Source organism: Ciconia boyciana, chromosome 7 (assembly GCF_034638445.1).
Source record: "Ciconia boyciana chromosome 7, ASM3463844v1, whole genome shotgun sequence".
Lineage (NCBI taxonomy): Eukaryota > Metazoa > Chordata > Aves > Ciconiiformes > Ciconiidae > Ciconia > Ciconia boyciana.
Window position 1 is genome coordinate 7,691,102 of NC_132940.1, and position 15,163 is coordinate 7,706,264.

Here is a 15,163-nt window from a genome sequence, read left to right on the forward strand (position 1 = left end):
GGGGCTGCCTTTCCCTCCGTCTCTCTTCCCCAACTATGGTTCCGCCCCCCCACGCCACCAGCATGCTTTCCACCAATCAGAGTCCCCCCCCCGACCAAGTGAGGGCCTGGGATTGGTCCGTTTTCTCCACCTGGCACCGCGGCGGGCGCTGACTGGTGCGGTCCGGCGCTCTCGCAACCGTCACCGCTACTTCCTCGTGCGGCGGAAGCTGGCCGGCTCGCGGTGGGGCGGGGGCGGCCGCCGGTGGCGGCGCATGCGCACTCTCGTGGCCGCCTTCGCACGGAGGGGTCGGGCGGTGCGGGTGGGGGCGGCGGTGGCGGCCCGCGGCCTGGCGGGGCGCGGCCGGCCGGTGCGTGCCGTTGCCCAGCCGCAGTGGTGTGGTGCGGCTGCCGCCATGCCCGGTAGGAACAAGGCGACGTCCAGCTACAGCTGCCCGGAGCTGACGGTGGGGCAGCAGGCCGGGGAGGGCGGCCGCGACGCCAGAGGCCGCTCGCCTCACGGGGAAGAGGAGGACCGCGGGGGCATCGGTCCCGGCGCTAACCTCGGCGACCCCGACATCGTCAAGTCTCCCAGCGACCCCAAGCAGTACCGGTGAGGGTCGTCGGCGGCGTCGAACCTCCCCCCGGAGGCCGTTGGCCCGGGAAGGCTTAAGGGGGGGTAGGGGGAGGACCCGGCTGGTCTGTGGGGTACCCTGGGGCCTCCCCTCCCCGCCTGCCCGCGGAAAACCAGCCCCGGCCGGAGGGAGGAGGTGGGTGCGGGAGCGTGCGGGGCTGGGAGCCAGCCTGCCCCGCGTCCCGAGCACAGCGGGCACTCCAGCATGGCTGTAACCTCAGGTGCTTGAAGTCATCTGGGTGGCCAGGGGAGTTAGGGGTCTCTCAGTGAAAAATGGAGACTGGGGGTTCACCGGTGTATTTATTCTGAAGATGGGCTGTCTGGTTTGTATACAGTAATAGGCTTGGGGTTTCCACAGAAAAAAAAAAAACAGTACTTGTTCAAAGACTCTGCTGTGACGCTACGTTTTCAAGGCACAGCAATATTGAATTGTTAGTTTGCAGCCCTTGTCCAGGCAGCTCCATGCTGAAAGTGTGAAATGCAGTTGAAGTATTACAGAGTAGATACCAACTTAAAAAAAGTCTGTTACTCTTCCCATTTTAGATGAGCTTCCGGGTTTTAACACAAATATGTCTGTGAGTTGAAACAAAAATTACTTTTATGCTGCCATTTTTCTTGTGTTTTCGTTTGTATATTTCTGAGTAATACCCCTGAAAGTGCTAAAAAAGATCACCTTTCCCGAGCACAGCCCACAGCATCTGTGGCCTTCTCACAGTGAGAGACTCAGCTGAGAATGGCCAGTGGATGTTGAGCTTTTTGGATGGCAGTCATTCTTGAAGGGACACTATTATAACTTCTTTCTGTTAGGCAGAAGATTATTCAGCCCTTGTTAGAGGTGCTTTTATTTATCTTTACTCTTCTTGGTGTCTAATCTGTGCAGCGAGTAGAGAATCTGCCTAAGCCTAAGCCTGGAACTGAATTTTGAATTTGCAGTGACATTGTTTGACAGTGAAATTCCCTGCTGGCTGCGTGAAGAGGACTGTGCCCATAGGCTTAGGGAGAAACTTGCTCCCTCTCTTCTTGCCCTACTTCCTTGCTGCTTCCTCTGGATCTCTGCCTGTGTCTCCTGCTGGCATTCTTACGCATGCTGCTTTGCAGGAGGCTCATCTTCCCGCAGAGTTCATAGTTACAGAGTCTGTCAGTTTAGGAAACTTCTGCCTTTACTACCTGAAGCAGCACAGTGATGAAGCTTGGGAAATCCATTGAAAACTGTCACTGGCTATCTATTTAGAGACTCAGGAACCTCCTCTGCATGTAGAGAATTGGAGAGTGTGTTTGCTTATACCATAGAATAAACTAATACCAATACCTTTCAGAAATCCTACTCTCCAAGCTTCACAGATTTTTTTCCGTTGGAAGCAGGGTGTTGCATCTTGTCAGACTGATTTCCATTTGCAGGAAGTGAGCCTTGCACGGAACAGACACAGGGAAGGAGAACTAAAGTGTGGCTGACAGTAAAGCATGCCTATGTCCGCTGACTATATACCAAACCTCCTAAGTAAATTTAATGGCAGGTGATTTGATGATGCATATACGCTTTCTCCTCTGTTCATGCATCAGTGAGGATGTATACTGCAGACCAGTCACAGTGGGCTTAATGTGTCTGTCTAGTGACATCAGTCTTAACTTGGTGGAAAATGTTATATTTTATCTTCTCAAATATAATCATCATAAAAACAAAAGAGTTTTGACAGATTGCAGAATGTATTTTCAAAAGTGAGTTTGCTGGGACAAAAATTATTGTCATAATCAAAGTTGGTTTTGTTCATTAGAGCTGTGGGTGGGTAGTTATCTTTACCAAAATGTATGTTTTATTTAAATTCATTCATATATGGAATTTCGTGGGCTCGCATTGCTTGTTTTGGGTAATTCTGGAAATTAAAACATTTCTCTAAGTGTTTACTGTACATTGATATGTATTTAGTATTTACTTAACTGCTAAACAATTATCATTGATATAAGAAAAAACCTTGGTGTGAGAACAATCCTGTTTAAACTTGTCCAGGATGTTTAAACAGTAGCTTTAAGAATTTGAATTTTATTTTATATTTAAGTCTTATTTGTATCAATGCCTGTACAGTCCTTCAAAAAAGCAATTGGACTACGCTTGCTTTTGTTGCTACATTAAGTGATTGCATTTTTTTGTCCTGTATTTTGCATACTAATTGATACTTATGTATTGATTATACTTGTCCTTTTCCATTGGACAGAAACATGGAAAAAGTAAAGAACACCTATGTCGGTGCCTCTGCTCAGTATAACCTATAAAGTTCTAGATTCTCCTAAAGTGAAATCTGATAGCCTTCAATAGCGGCTTAGTTCAGTTGTTGCCTTGCTACTGGGTGCTTTGTGTCCTAGTATGTAACACCCACAAGCCTGAAGATGAGTAATGTAAAATTACTGTCATCTGCTCCATTAGTTTAATGGAGGTATGTGGAAAGGATCAACAAGAGCTACACCTGGCTAAACAGCTTTATGGCGAATCATTCTTCTGGAAGAATAGCACTATTCTGTTCTCTGCTTTCCATGACTGACTATTGATCACTGGGAAGCTAGTATTCTTTATGGGCCGTGAAAACCTGAAGAAGACAGTTGTATGCAGAGGTGAAGACGATGGTTGTGCTGGAAAACATGCTGTAGCAACGTTGACTTGTCACTATCTGGGGCTCTTGCTCTGAGCTCTCCAGGGGCTGAAGTGCCCAAGTGTACTGTATATCTGTTTTTAGGACCCCTGTTGTGCATTCAGAAGTGCTGCAGCTGCGTGTGTAATGCAACGTATGTATATGGCACAAACACACGTAACTGTTCCCAGGCTTTCAGAATTGTATGGATGATTAACTTTGTACCCAGGCATTAGCGTAGATCTAGTACTATCTGTACCTCCTGCAGTTAGTCATAGCATCTCTGCAAGTTATACGCTATGTGCTGTAGTTTGAATGAGCAAAAATGCACTTGTGCTTTTGATTAGAATAAATTTGTACTGCTCAATGGTCCTGCAGCAAGCAAAATGGGTGTGTTAATGATTATGAAACCCTGGCCCAGAGTAAGTGCTATCAATTCCTGTTGGATGAGTGGTCATAATTCATGAACTTAACACAATTATTAAACATTTGTTCTTTAGCTTTTTTGATAGACTTGGTAGCCTAAGAAGTGTGTTTTTTTTCCTTTGTCTCAGAGCTGCTTAACTCTTGCCACAATATCCCCTTTACCCCTTTCCTCCAAATATGTCCCCATGAAATTCAGTTGGGAGAGAAGTTACTTCCAGTAATTTGTTTCTGTAGTTCGCAGAGCCATAGCAGGTGGCCCGCAGCTCTAATAAAAAGTGAAACTTACGGTATCTTCATATTTTGAATTGGAATATTGATAATAACACATGCCTTTATTGCTGGGAAATTTTGAAATTGCATAATGATAACCATGAATGAAATGTGAGAAACTTTGGGAACCATGGAGTTCAAAAACACACAATGTACCTTTCCTTTTTCTTTTGGGTACTTACCATGTAGCTTGAGCTGGAAATCTGCCTTGAAATTTCTGCTACCTAATTACAACAGTGGCCACATTGCAAAGTTCTGATCTGGTATAAACTTGGACTAGATGACTTTTAAAGGTCCCTTCCAACCCAAAGTATTCCATGATTCTATGCTCTGTAACTCAGATTTTTCTGAGAGTGTGTGATGTGACCATGGGTTTGTTTTATACTAGGGGTGGGGGTTTTTTTGTGTTTTTTGTTTTTTTTTTTTCTGGATCAGATACTACCTGTCTCTATCACACTAGTTCTTAAGTTGGATCAAGTATTTTCTGGATCCAGCATTCCTTCCTTTCTGCAGCAGATGTACTAGCCAGTGCAAGCCCTGGGAGAGGTGCTCTGGCTAATGTGACGAATTGTGACTGTCTGTGCTGGATCTCATGGGAAACAAATAATGCTGAGAGATCTTGTAGTGCAGAGCATTGATGCTTGCAGTCCTCAGTCTGAAAAGTTGTAGAATGGTGCTGGACAGAGGGCTTGTGGGTTTATATATATATGCACACACATATATAAAAAATTCTGTGTATGTATACACACAGAGAACTCTGTGTATATTGCTTCTTGGCAGAAGCAACCAACCCACTGTGACTTATTTTATTAAGCCTGCGGAGGAGATCTGTCCTAACACATGCCTGCTACATCTGTGGACCCCATTTAATAGAAAGCATTGATAAAATCAAATAAAATGGAGTCTCTGGAGCCTGCTTAGAGGCAAAGACTAAGATCTTAATTCTGTCACATAACATATGTTTCCAAGAGCCTGAGACATATAAAAGCTATTGAAGTTTGCGTTTGACTATTCTGAGTACTTGAAGTCTTCTCTGAGTGGGTGCTAGTAGCTTAAATATTTCACAGAGAGAGAAATAAAAGCCCAAATCAGTGTCCCTGACCTTATGGGGAGAAGGGCTTCTGCTACTACCTTGAATTGCTTCTTTCTTATTCTTATAGCTGTTGAATAGCAGAAGAGCGTTTTTACTTTCCCACTATAAAACTGCTCACCTTCTTAGCTACCATTAGATTTTCATTAGGAAATCTCAGTTGAAGAGCACAAAACTATTGTGGGAAATACAGAAATTTTTGCAATTCTGAAAATTCAGATTTGGGAAATGAGTGTATTAATTGCAAACAATTATCCTTTCAGGTATATCAAACTGCAAAATGGCTTATGTGCACTTTTGATTTCGGATTTGAATTACTTGGATGGTGCCCCAGCTGCTTTATCTTCAGAGGAGGAGGAGGAAGACAACGATGATGATGAATCTGAAGAGGAAAGTGATGAAGATGACGACTCTGGAGCTGAGATTGAAGATGGTAGAGAAGGTTTTGATGATGAGGACTGTGATGAGGGGGATGAGGATGAGGACAATGATGGAGATAATGATGATTTCAATGATCCTGATGACAGTGAATTAGAAGAGCTAGCTGAAAAGGAAGAGACAAGAAAGAGAGGCTGTACAGAAAAGCAGGTATGTACTTAAAAATGTAGGGTGAAAAAATACATAGTGAGCTTTCTTGTGCTCTGAAACCTTGTGATTAGTCATTCAGACTAGACTTTCTTTTTATTGTGCCTGTCCTGATTGATTTATCTTATACTTCTGTCATTTTCCTGAAGTGTTTCTTGAAGCAGCTTTTACTGAGAGTGTTGTATTTTCTCTAGTCTGCAGCAGCCCTCTGCGTTGCTGTTGGCAGCTTCTCTGATCCCGAAGATCTGCCTGGATTAGCCCACTTCCTGGAACATAGTATGTATCTGCTCCTATTTCATCTTCTCCAACTTCAGTGCAAAATGACTGCTACCTAGCTCTGAATTTGTGTAGTATTTTAGTTATTATTTCTTATTTCAGCTACCCCAGAATTTATTTTCATTAGTTAAATAAATTTGTGTTTTTATAAAAATACTAATTTAGTAAGGAACTCTTAATATGGGAGAAGGCGTCTCATACTCTTTGGCAGGCTATGCATTAAGGCACACTTTTCTGTTATCCATTAAAAGTGGTGGGAAGCATGTTACCTATGTTTTTATAAACTAGGCTGGAGCTACAGACTTCTATCTCTCTAGTAAAGGATGATGAATTAGTAATACAGGCACAGAAAGCACATGAAGTTTCTGACCAGATGTATCTTAAAATGCTGCTCTTGACTAATTGAGGCCAATCATGCCTAGAAAGGCACTGTTATTTCCAGTCTATTTGGGCCTTCTGCTAAAGGCAGATTACACTAATTATTAGGCAGATTACACGGTCTGTTGCTATTTAGTAGTTAGTCTCTGCATGTGAGCTGTGGGTCAGTTGTAGGTAACACTGTGCTGAAGAGGGGTTGCTATAGCTGCAGTTAATGTCATCACATTCATGTCACCTTGGTAATTTTGCTGATTTTTGTTCCAGTGGTTTTTATGGGGAGTTTGAAGTACCCAGATGAGAATGGGTTTGATGCGTTTCTGAAGAAACATGGGGGCAGTGACAATGCTTCGACTGACTGTGAGCGGACAGTCTTCCAGTTTGATGTGCAGAGGAAGTACTTCAAAGAAGCGCTTGATAGGTAACTTCATATAAATGATGATTAGGTGTTAACAAATATTTGTATGTGCCTCAAGAGGTTGGGTGTGTAGCTGTCCAGTTCTTCATTTTGGGGTGATTAAGGCTGTTGCTGAACTTCCATAGGCACTCCTGCTACCACAGGGTTATTGAATATAAGGAAATATGATTTCCCTTTGGATGTCTTGCTGGTTTTTGAGATAGTGCCTGTGTAGCTGCTGTGTGATTACTTAGGATCCACCTGTAAGTCTTAATGGACGTAGCTTTTTGATTGTTTTACCACCCTTAAACTAGTACCACTGATGACAGGAGAAATTTTAGGCGGTGTGGCAACTCTTCAGAGGGGAAGTACTCCCAGAATCCCAGTGATTCATCCTTTGAAATATCTGTTCTGGTAGAGTTAGTGGGTTTTTTAAATTTTTTTTTTTTTTGGTTCCAAGTCTAATTCATCAAAGTGGGTGGAAAGGCAGCCTTGAAAGTTATGGTACAATGTGTGCCTCAGAAGGATACGTTTAATCCAGTCCAGGTTATTCAGTCAAGTATGTATCTTTTGCCAGAAAGTATTTAACTTGCTCTTTGTGCTGTGGGATATGTTAGTACAACTGAGCTCCACCTGTTGGCATGGTTTCCTTCAGTGAGAGGAAATTACTTGTTCATAGGGGCATGTCAACTGAGTATTCTTGATGCTATAAAATATCTCAGGAGGAACGTAGACTCCACTGTGAACTTACTTTGATCAAAATACATTCCTGTGATGACGCCAAGAACAAGTGTTTGCACATTTTACAAAGTATTGCCTAAATTTTACTTTACTGGGCCAAATTCAGCTTTCATTTGCAGGTTAGTCCAGCTTTTAGATGTTTGGAAGTGCAAAAGAATCAAAAAATATAATTGCAATCTGTCACAACAGCTTGCTTAGTGGAGGGGAACCACAGAAATTATGAGTTCTGTAGAACAGAATCTCATACAAAGGAGATAAGTGGATGCTGCTGATGATTTCTGTTCATTCATACACTTGTGGATCTAAAGAAATGGGAAGACATCACATTTCAATAGTCTTTAGCTTAATGGGTCCTATAGCCATAGAACTCTGTCAACAATGTATTACTGTTAACCTTTTGCTTCAACAAGTTCAGTGCATCATTATAAAAACCTCAACAAATAAAATAGAAATATTAGATTCTCTGGCAGCCTTCTGCAGAGTCCCCATTCATTGGAGATTTGTCCCTTTCCATTGCTCTGCTCTCTATGGGTACAGGAGAAGATATGTATCTGGATGACAACACTGACTTTCATAGTAGATAATAAAATTGTAATGGATATAAAAACTTATGTTTCAGGACATAAATCAACAATTTGTTGCCTGGAGTTAGGAAGACACTTTCCCTATGATCATGATGTTCCTAATGAACAACCAAGGATTTCCTCTGAGGCATCTGGTACTGGTCCCTGTTAAAGCCAGGAACGAGACTAGATGGGTCACTTGTCTGATCTGGTATGATCATTCTTAGGATGTAAAGGCAGATACTCCTGCATCCATTAGGGTCATACCCTACTGTGTCCAACCAATTCGTTCCTACTCTATGGAGCATGGGAGCCCTGCCCTTTGGTTTTTGATGCTATTACAAAACTGGCTTTTATCTTTCCTTATGACAGTACAGTCAAGAATAACATAATTTGTAGTAAGACAAGCAACGTTATAAACGACAAACAGTGGATGTTGGTGTTAATTGTTGGGGTTTTGCCCTAGCTTAATAGCCACTGAAGAAAAGTATATGAATTCTTCTGTTTCGTAGGTGGGCACAATTCTTCATTCACCCGCTAATGATCAGGGATGCAATAGACCGAGAAGTCGAGGCTGTAGACAGTGGTAAGGTATCTTTTTCTGTGTGTTTAGCCCATCTTCTTAAAGAAATAAACAGTGAACAACATGCCTGTAGCTCCAGCATAGCCCCAGTGCTCTCTCCAGTCCTCCGTGGAGTAAATATAATAAGTTGAGGTCATTGTGCTTGTCTCCTTATTCTGACACCTTAATAACTACAAATTTGCTTCACAGAAGGAAATTGAACCTGACATAGAAGTGAGTGGAGTGTTCACTTAATTTTCTAGTATATTATGAATACTTCCAGGCTGCCTATAAAACTTTGTTAGTTAACAAAAATGTTATTGGCAGATGTACTAACTGGTTCAAATATGTATTCCAAGTCGTCTTCATCTGTCCTCTGACAAGGAAAACTGAGCAATTTGATCTTTGAATTTATTTAAGTGTCAGTATAAACAAGGACCCGTCTTAGAGTTAAGATGTGGTTTCTTCAACAGCTTAAGCCAACTTATGCCTTCACTTGCACTGCCTTCATCATGCAGATCCACTCCTTCCCTTGTACTGACACTGTAGTAATGAGCTGCCCAGTAAACTGTGTCAGCTTGATGAACTGGCTGCAGACTAACCCAGCCAAAATAATTATTTTACAGCTCTCCTGTGCATGTTTCTTATTACCAGCAAAAACAGGAACAGGAAAATGCAGTTCGAGAGGGTGAACTCTTGATTTTGGCAGAATCCCATATTTGGATTAGTGTAAACTGATTGTAAAACTGCATTTCTGGAAACGATCTTGCTCAACTTTCAATTTCTTATTTCATTATTAGGCTAGCAGTTGTTCTATGTGATATATGGGAGAAGCAGGTTTGTAATTGTTCTCTGGCCCTTTCTGCAGGGCCTGACTCTAGAATATTGATGGCCTTGTGTTCCCATTAAATTTATCAGATTGAGAACATTCAGATGGGACAGGTTGGGGCTTTACATGCTTCCCTTCCTTATCCCTTTCTGTACTTCTCAGCAATGAGCTACAGTTTTCCTCTTCTCTTGATTTATATTCATTACTGCTAGCAAGTCCTGTTTCTTATCCTATTTCACTACGACATCATACATTAAAACAAAACTATTTCAGTCTACATCTGTGCGGTATGTCTCTTTTTCACTTTGGTTGGGGTTTTTGCTTTGTTTTGTTTTGTGGGAACATGACCTCAAATTTTGATGCGTGCCACTGCAAATTCTTTAACAGAGTATCAACTAGCAAGACCCTCTGATGCAAACAGAAAGGAGATGCTGTTTGGGAGTCTTGCCAGGCCTGGACATCCTATGAAGAAATTTTTTTGGGGTAAGTTCTGAATTTATGTTATAAAGTGATGATAATACTTAAACTTTTAACCACCTAAAAGATGCACTAACATGAGCTATCTTATCACAGCAAACGCTAGCCTTGCTCAGAAGTATTAGAGCAATTATTCATTTTACAGTAAAATGTTTGGGAATAAAAGCAGCTGTCTGCTTCTGAAGATACTTCTCATTCTGGTACTGCTTTTTGCTGATGTTAAAGCTAGGTTTGCCCTAGGTGTATAATCATGTAACTTTCTGTTAATGTAAAGGTGGTGCTCTCTGAGTCATCTCTGTCTTGCTTAAGCTTGTTTTTTGCTATTAAAATTTCCTGGAAAAAGAAAGTATTTCTGGATTTGTGTCTGAGGAGGCTTTTCAAAGTAAATAATTCACTGTTGAACTTGCAGAAGTAGACCTTCACAGCCATGTGAGTGGAGCAGAAGGAAAATTTGTCCTTCCTCTCCTGGACAATACAGAGTCCTAGCTCCCTCACCCTTGTGATGCTGGTGAGCATGTAAATTGCAGTGTGATGGGTAATAGAGTTAGCCAGCTTTGAAATGTAGCTAATTTTTATGAAGTTCTGTAGTGACACATACTGAACATCATATTTTCCTCTCTTTTCCCCTCCCCTGTTCTGCAAGTTCCGTTGGTGAGGGAATAGCTGGCAACACACAGTGAGCTGTGCAGTACACGGTATGGGTGATCTGATAATGCAAGAGGACTCTGTCCTCTCTTGTCATGGAAATATCAACTGTCCTTATAATAGGAACTAGAAATTGGAAGATACTAAATTTCAGTTAACATGCCTTTAACTCCAAATTTCTATTAGGTATTTTTAATGTGTTTACCATGACTAGACTCAGTGCCAGGGGAGGAAAAGAAATTCTCGGTTTATCTGGTCTTGACGTAACCAATGTCTAGATAACTAAGTACCTTTTAATGTTTACAGGTAATGCGGATACGCTCAAACATGAGCCTAAAATGAATAATATTGATACCTACACCAGACTGAGGGACTTCTGGCAGCGCCATTACTCTGCTCACTATATGACTCTAGTTGTCCAATCTAAAGGTAACATCAGTTGTTCCTTAAAAACAGGCTCATTGCTGCTGTTGGTGTAGTGCTTTCGACACCAGTTTAGCTGTAGCCCAAGCCGTTTTAGTGGGTTGTCCGGTCCTGCAGGAGGTATTTATATGTAGATTTTAGCCTGGTTTCCAAATGAAACTTGAGCAGTCATGCTGTGTTATTGTCATCCTGCCACTTCTTGAGAAACTTTTTAACTGAAACTGTTGAATAGGTTCCAGATGAACATAGAATGTAAAATCTCAAAGATATATTTAAAAAAGAATCTTGTAGGAATGTAGAGTCAGACCACTTAAATGACTTAATGCTGCTGGTTTCTCTGCCATCAACAGTGAACCTTCACAGAAAATAATGGGGAGACTGAGACTGGGTCTCTCAGTTGTCTTGTTCTGTTTCGGGCTCTCTCAAAAGAGGTCTTAAAATAAAACACATTTCACAGAATCACAGAATCGTATAGGTTGGAAAAGACCTTTAAGATCATCGAGTCCAATCGTAAATGTAACACTACCAAGACCACCACTATACCATGTCCCTAAGCACCTCATCCAAACGTCTTTTAAATACTTCCAGGGATGGCGACTCAACCACTTCCCTGGGCAGCCTGTTCCAATGCTTGATAACACTTTCAGTGAAGTAAAATTTCCTAATCTCCAGTCTAAACCTACTGTGGCTCAACTTGAGGCCATTTCCTCTCGTCCTTGTTCCTCTCATCCTATTTCTCTAGAACGAATAGAGATTCTAAGTTTTTTCCCCACAGACTGAAAAATTCTCTGCAAATGGAATTGAGTTTGATTTCAGCAAAGAACTTCAGACCTATGTGTCATTTCTGCTGAGAATAAAAGAAAGAAATTTCTTAGAAGTTAAGCGTGTAGTAGAGACCTGTGCTGAAAATAAATTGTGTGCATTCAAGTTAGGTTTGTGCTTAGGGGTTTTGTTGAATGCTAAAACTGATTGCAATTCCCATCTGTAAAATGGAGATGGTAGTAATAGAGGTGGTAATTCTTTTCTTCCCCTATGCTTTTCTTTTCTGTCTAGACTGTAAAATTCTTGGGTCATTGACTACCTCTTGAATAATCATTTACGTAGCGATGGATTGTAATGTTGTTTCTTTTGGTGATTGGGAAGAAAAGCATGGGGACCGATAGCCAGCCAGGTCAACTTTGTATTTCTATCTCTGTTAAAACAAAAGAAACTGTGAGTGTGTCCCCCTTACATTTTTGTTGTTGTTGTTTAGCATATACCGCATCACTTTTGGAATACAGAATGCTTGCTTAAACAAGCAGTCTCCAATGGGTCATTTAAAAAAAATTAAACTTCTGGTTCTTGACACATTTCCTTTAGGAAAGAGGATGGGGAGAAGGAATTCTTAGCACTGTAGGACTGCGTGTAGGTGGAAAACGGCTGTGTGTGTTCTGGAGATAGAGGGATGGAATGAGTCTAGCAAGTACTGGTGATTTTGTAGATCCCTAAGTTGGTAATTGCTTTTGACAGTCACACCAGATAGTACTGAACTTTAAATCCCAGTTGTATCAGCCTGAGATTTCAGTAGTATATACAAAACCAGAGCTATGACCAAAGATATAGTTCAGTGAATATTAAGAATTGGCTCAAACCAACAGCTTTGAAGCTTATAATTTAGAACTTCGCAATTTTAAAATATACTGACTTGCAGCTCTTTAAAATAACTGAACTGGTGAGATAAGATAAAGAATCTGTCTTAGATCTTCAGGAAATTACATTTCTGGCTTTCTTTTTTTCTCTCCTTATTAGAAACACTGGATACGTTGGAAAAGTGGGTGACAGAAATCTTCTCTGAGATCCCAAATAAGTAAGATTCTTTTGATCCATAAAGGCATTATGAATTATAAAATTATCTGTTCTTAAAATTACAATTTTCAAAAAACATCCCTTACTGGGGAAGCTAAGGAAATTAACATTTGTTAGCTAACGTCCTTATCCAGAAAAAAATGGGCAGCTTTGGAAATTAAAGACTGGCATTAATTGTTTCAGGAAGACTTTGTTTATGCTTAACAATTATTTAGCCTGGAAGTTGTGTGGTGCTAACTTGTAGCAGTGTTTTATTAATATGTACTGATACCTTGATTTTATGATAAATCATTCAAACCTAGATTATCATTTTACATTTCTTGTCTTTGCTTTATGTCAAAAATAATTAGTAGCAAGATAAATTAAGACCATATCTTGAATTTAAGTGCCATCCTTAGGGTGGCAACTGGTTAGAACTTGATCTTTTTTTTAATAATTCATTCCAATGTGCTGTCTAAAAAGGGGGTTCTGCAAAAGTTTTACTAACTTGAAAAGCACTTTATTTCCCCTTTCATTTTCTGCTTTTGCAAGATGTTTATTTCTGTGGTGCATGGAAATGCGCTTGTGAAAGTCTAATGCCATCCAGAGACACATTTGTCTCTCCCGACCCCGTCCTTCTCATTCTTCCTTCCCCACAAGACAATCCATCAGGATTCTGTGAATCCAGGGCCAACTCTGGAAGTTGTTTACTGTGCTTGGCTTTCCTTTCCTTTCCCCTGTTAGGAAAGCAAGCTTTTTATTGTTACTGCCTTGGACAGAAGGAGAGGGAGGAGTTGATGGGGTATCTAAATCTTGGGTAATGACTCTCTTGTGTGGGCAGAGTGCAAGTGAATGCCACGTTGCCTTCCACTTTGGGCTGGGTGGATCCTGGGCTGCACCCTTTGTTAAGGGCTATTTTCTGGTTGTCTGGTGTACCGCCTCTGTCACGTCAGAGCTATGGATGCTAACGTCTTGTGATTATCTCAGTGTAGCCTTGAATCTTTGCCAGTAACATCACACTTTAATTTTACTTTTAAGTGGTTTACCCAAACCCAGCTTTGGCCATCTGACTCAGCCATTTGACACACCAGAATTTCACAAGCTTTACAGAGGTAGGTAAAACAGATTTGTTTAAATGTTTTGAATACATAGCTTCATATTTCCTCTGTGTGATCTGGATACTTTGTAGAATAATTCTGTGTGGTTCTGAATGAATTTTAACCATTCTTTCTGCATTATGTAAAATTTCTTATCTATGTCTAATCATGTATATTTATATTCAATAAATTTATTTGTGTTCAGTTGTTCCAATCAGGAAAGTTCATTCATTGAGTATCACTTGGGCACTTCCCCCACAAGAACAGTATTACAGGTATGGTGGTGCTGCATTTTACTTCTATCATGTTTATGTTGTGAATAATTTATTGACTTTCACAACAAACCAAAGAATCTCATTGATTTGTGTTGGAGATTACTTTGGTTCAGCTAGGGGAACATTTTTTAAATTAATTAAACCGATGTAGTTATGGTTGTTTTTATAAATTGAGTGGCATTGGTACACAGCTGATTTAACGTAATTCCTCACTGACTCAGATCAGTTATTATGTTCTGAACTCCCACGTTTTTACCTTATTATCCTAATGCTGCCTGAAAATGCAGAACTTGCTATGAAGAAGCAGACAGTGTATATTTTAGTCATTTGTATAGTGATTTGAGTTCTTTCTGTGAAACATATTACCTCCTGGCATTTCATGTGCTTCAAATTTTCTTTCAGGGTGAAGCCTCTTCATTATATTTCCTGGTTGGTGGGACATGAAGGCAAAGGCAGTGTTCTTTCTTTCCTTAGGAAAAAGTATGTATATTTTAAGCATAGTTATTAAATGCTTTGCTATCATTAAAATAAAGGCAAACTCTATTTTGCGTATATATATTTTCTATATATATAAAAGCAGGCCAATTCTGCCTTTTTGTATCAGTGTTTTGTAGTGATATTCTTTAAATTGATGATAGACCCAAGTAAGAAATAAGTGGGTTTTGGTCTGTGATCCATGGATCAGCAGTATCTGTGACTGATCTTTAAGAGATCTCGAAAAGGTAACTTAGCTTTTTCACTGTTTTTCTTAAATTCTGTATCCTGAGGTTCTTATGTTGGAAAAGCTTTGTGTAAGCTGTAAACAGATTGAAAGCCATTGAAGTAAAGCTATGATATGCTAATTGTAACTAAGCTCAATAAAGCCAAAATGAGTAATTAATAAGTACCTTTAACTCCTCCATAGATTTTGGGCTCTTGCATTATATGGAGGAAATGGTGAGACAGGATTTGAACAGAACTCCACTTACTCCATCTTCAGCATTTCTGTGACTTTGACTGATGAAGGTTACAAGCACTTCTATGAGGTATGGTTTACTGCAGCTTGATTTTTTTGTTGTTTTCCTAATGTTTGAAA

The 15,163-nt window shown here is 40.5% G+C and overlaps 1 protein-coding gene across 1 annotated transcript in view; it reads left to right on the forward strand.

Annotated features, from left to right (window-relative positions):
- The first annotated feature begins 268 nt into the window (after positions 1-268).
- The window catches only part of NRDC (nardilysin convertase), a 30,148-nt gene continuing 15,253 nt past the window's right edge, over positions 269-15,163 (forward strand). The window contains exons 1-12 of the mRNA XM_072866386.1: positions 269-591; positions 5,283-5,607; positions 5,799-5,880; positions 6,523-6,676; positions 8,469-8,542; positions 9,735-9,830; positions 10,776-10,898; positions 12,681-12,738; positions 13,755-13,828; positions 14,019-14,088; positions 14,491-14,568; positions 14,993-15,113. Coding sequence (XP_072722487.1) covers positions 395-591; positions 5,283-5,607; positions 5,799-5,880; positions 6,523-6,676; positions 8,469-8,542; positions 9,735-9,830; positions 10,776-10,898; positions 12,681-12,738; positions 13,755-13,828; positions 14,019-14,088; positions 14,491-14,568; positions 14,993-15,113 — 1,452 coding nt within the window. The 5' untranslated portion in view covers positions 269-394. The remainder of the gene's footprint in view (positions 592-5,282; positions 5,608-5,798; positions 5,881-6,522; positions 6,677-8,468; positions 8,543-9,734; positions 9,831-10,775; positions 10,899-12,680; positions 12,739-13,754; positions 13,829-14,018; positions 14,089-14,490; positions 14,569-14,992; positions 15,114-15,163) is intronic.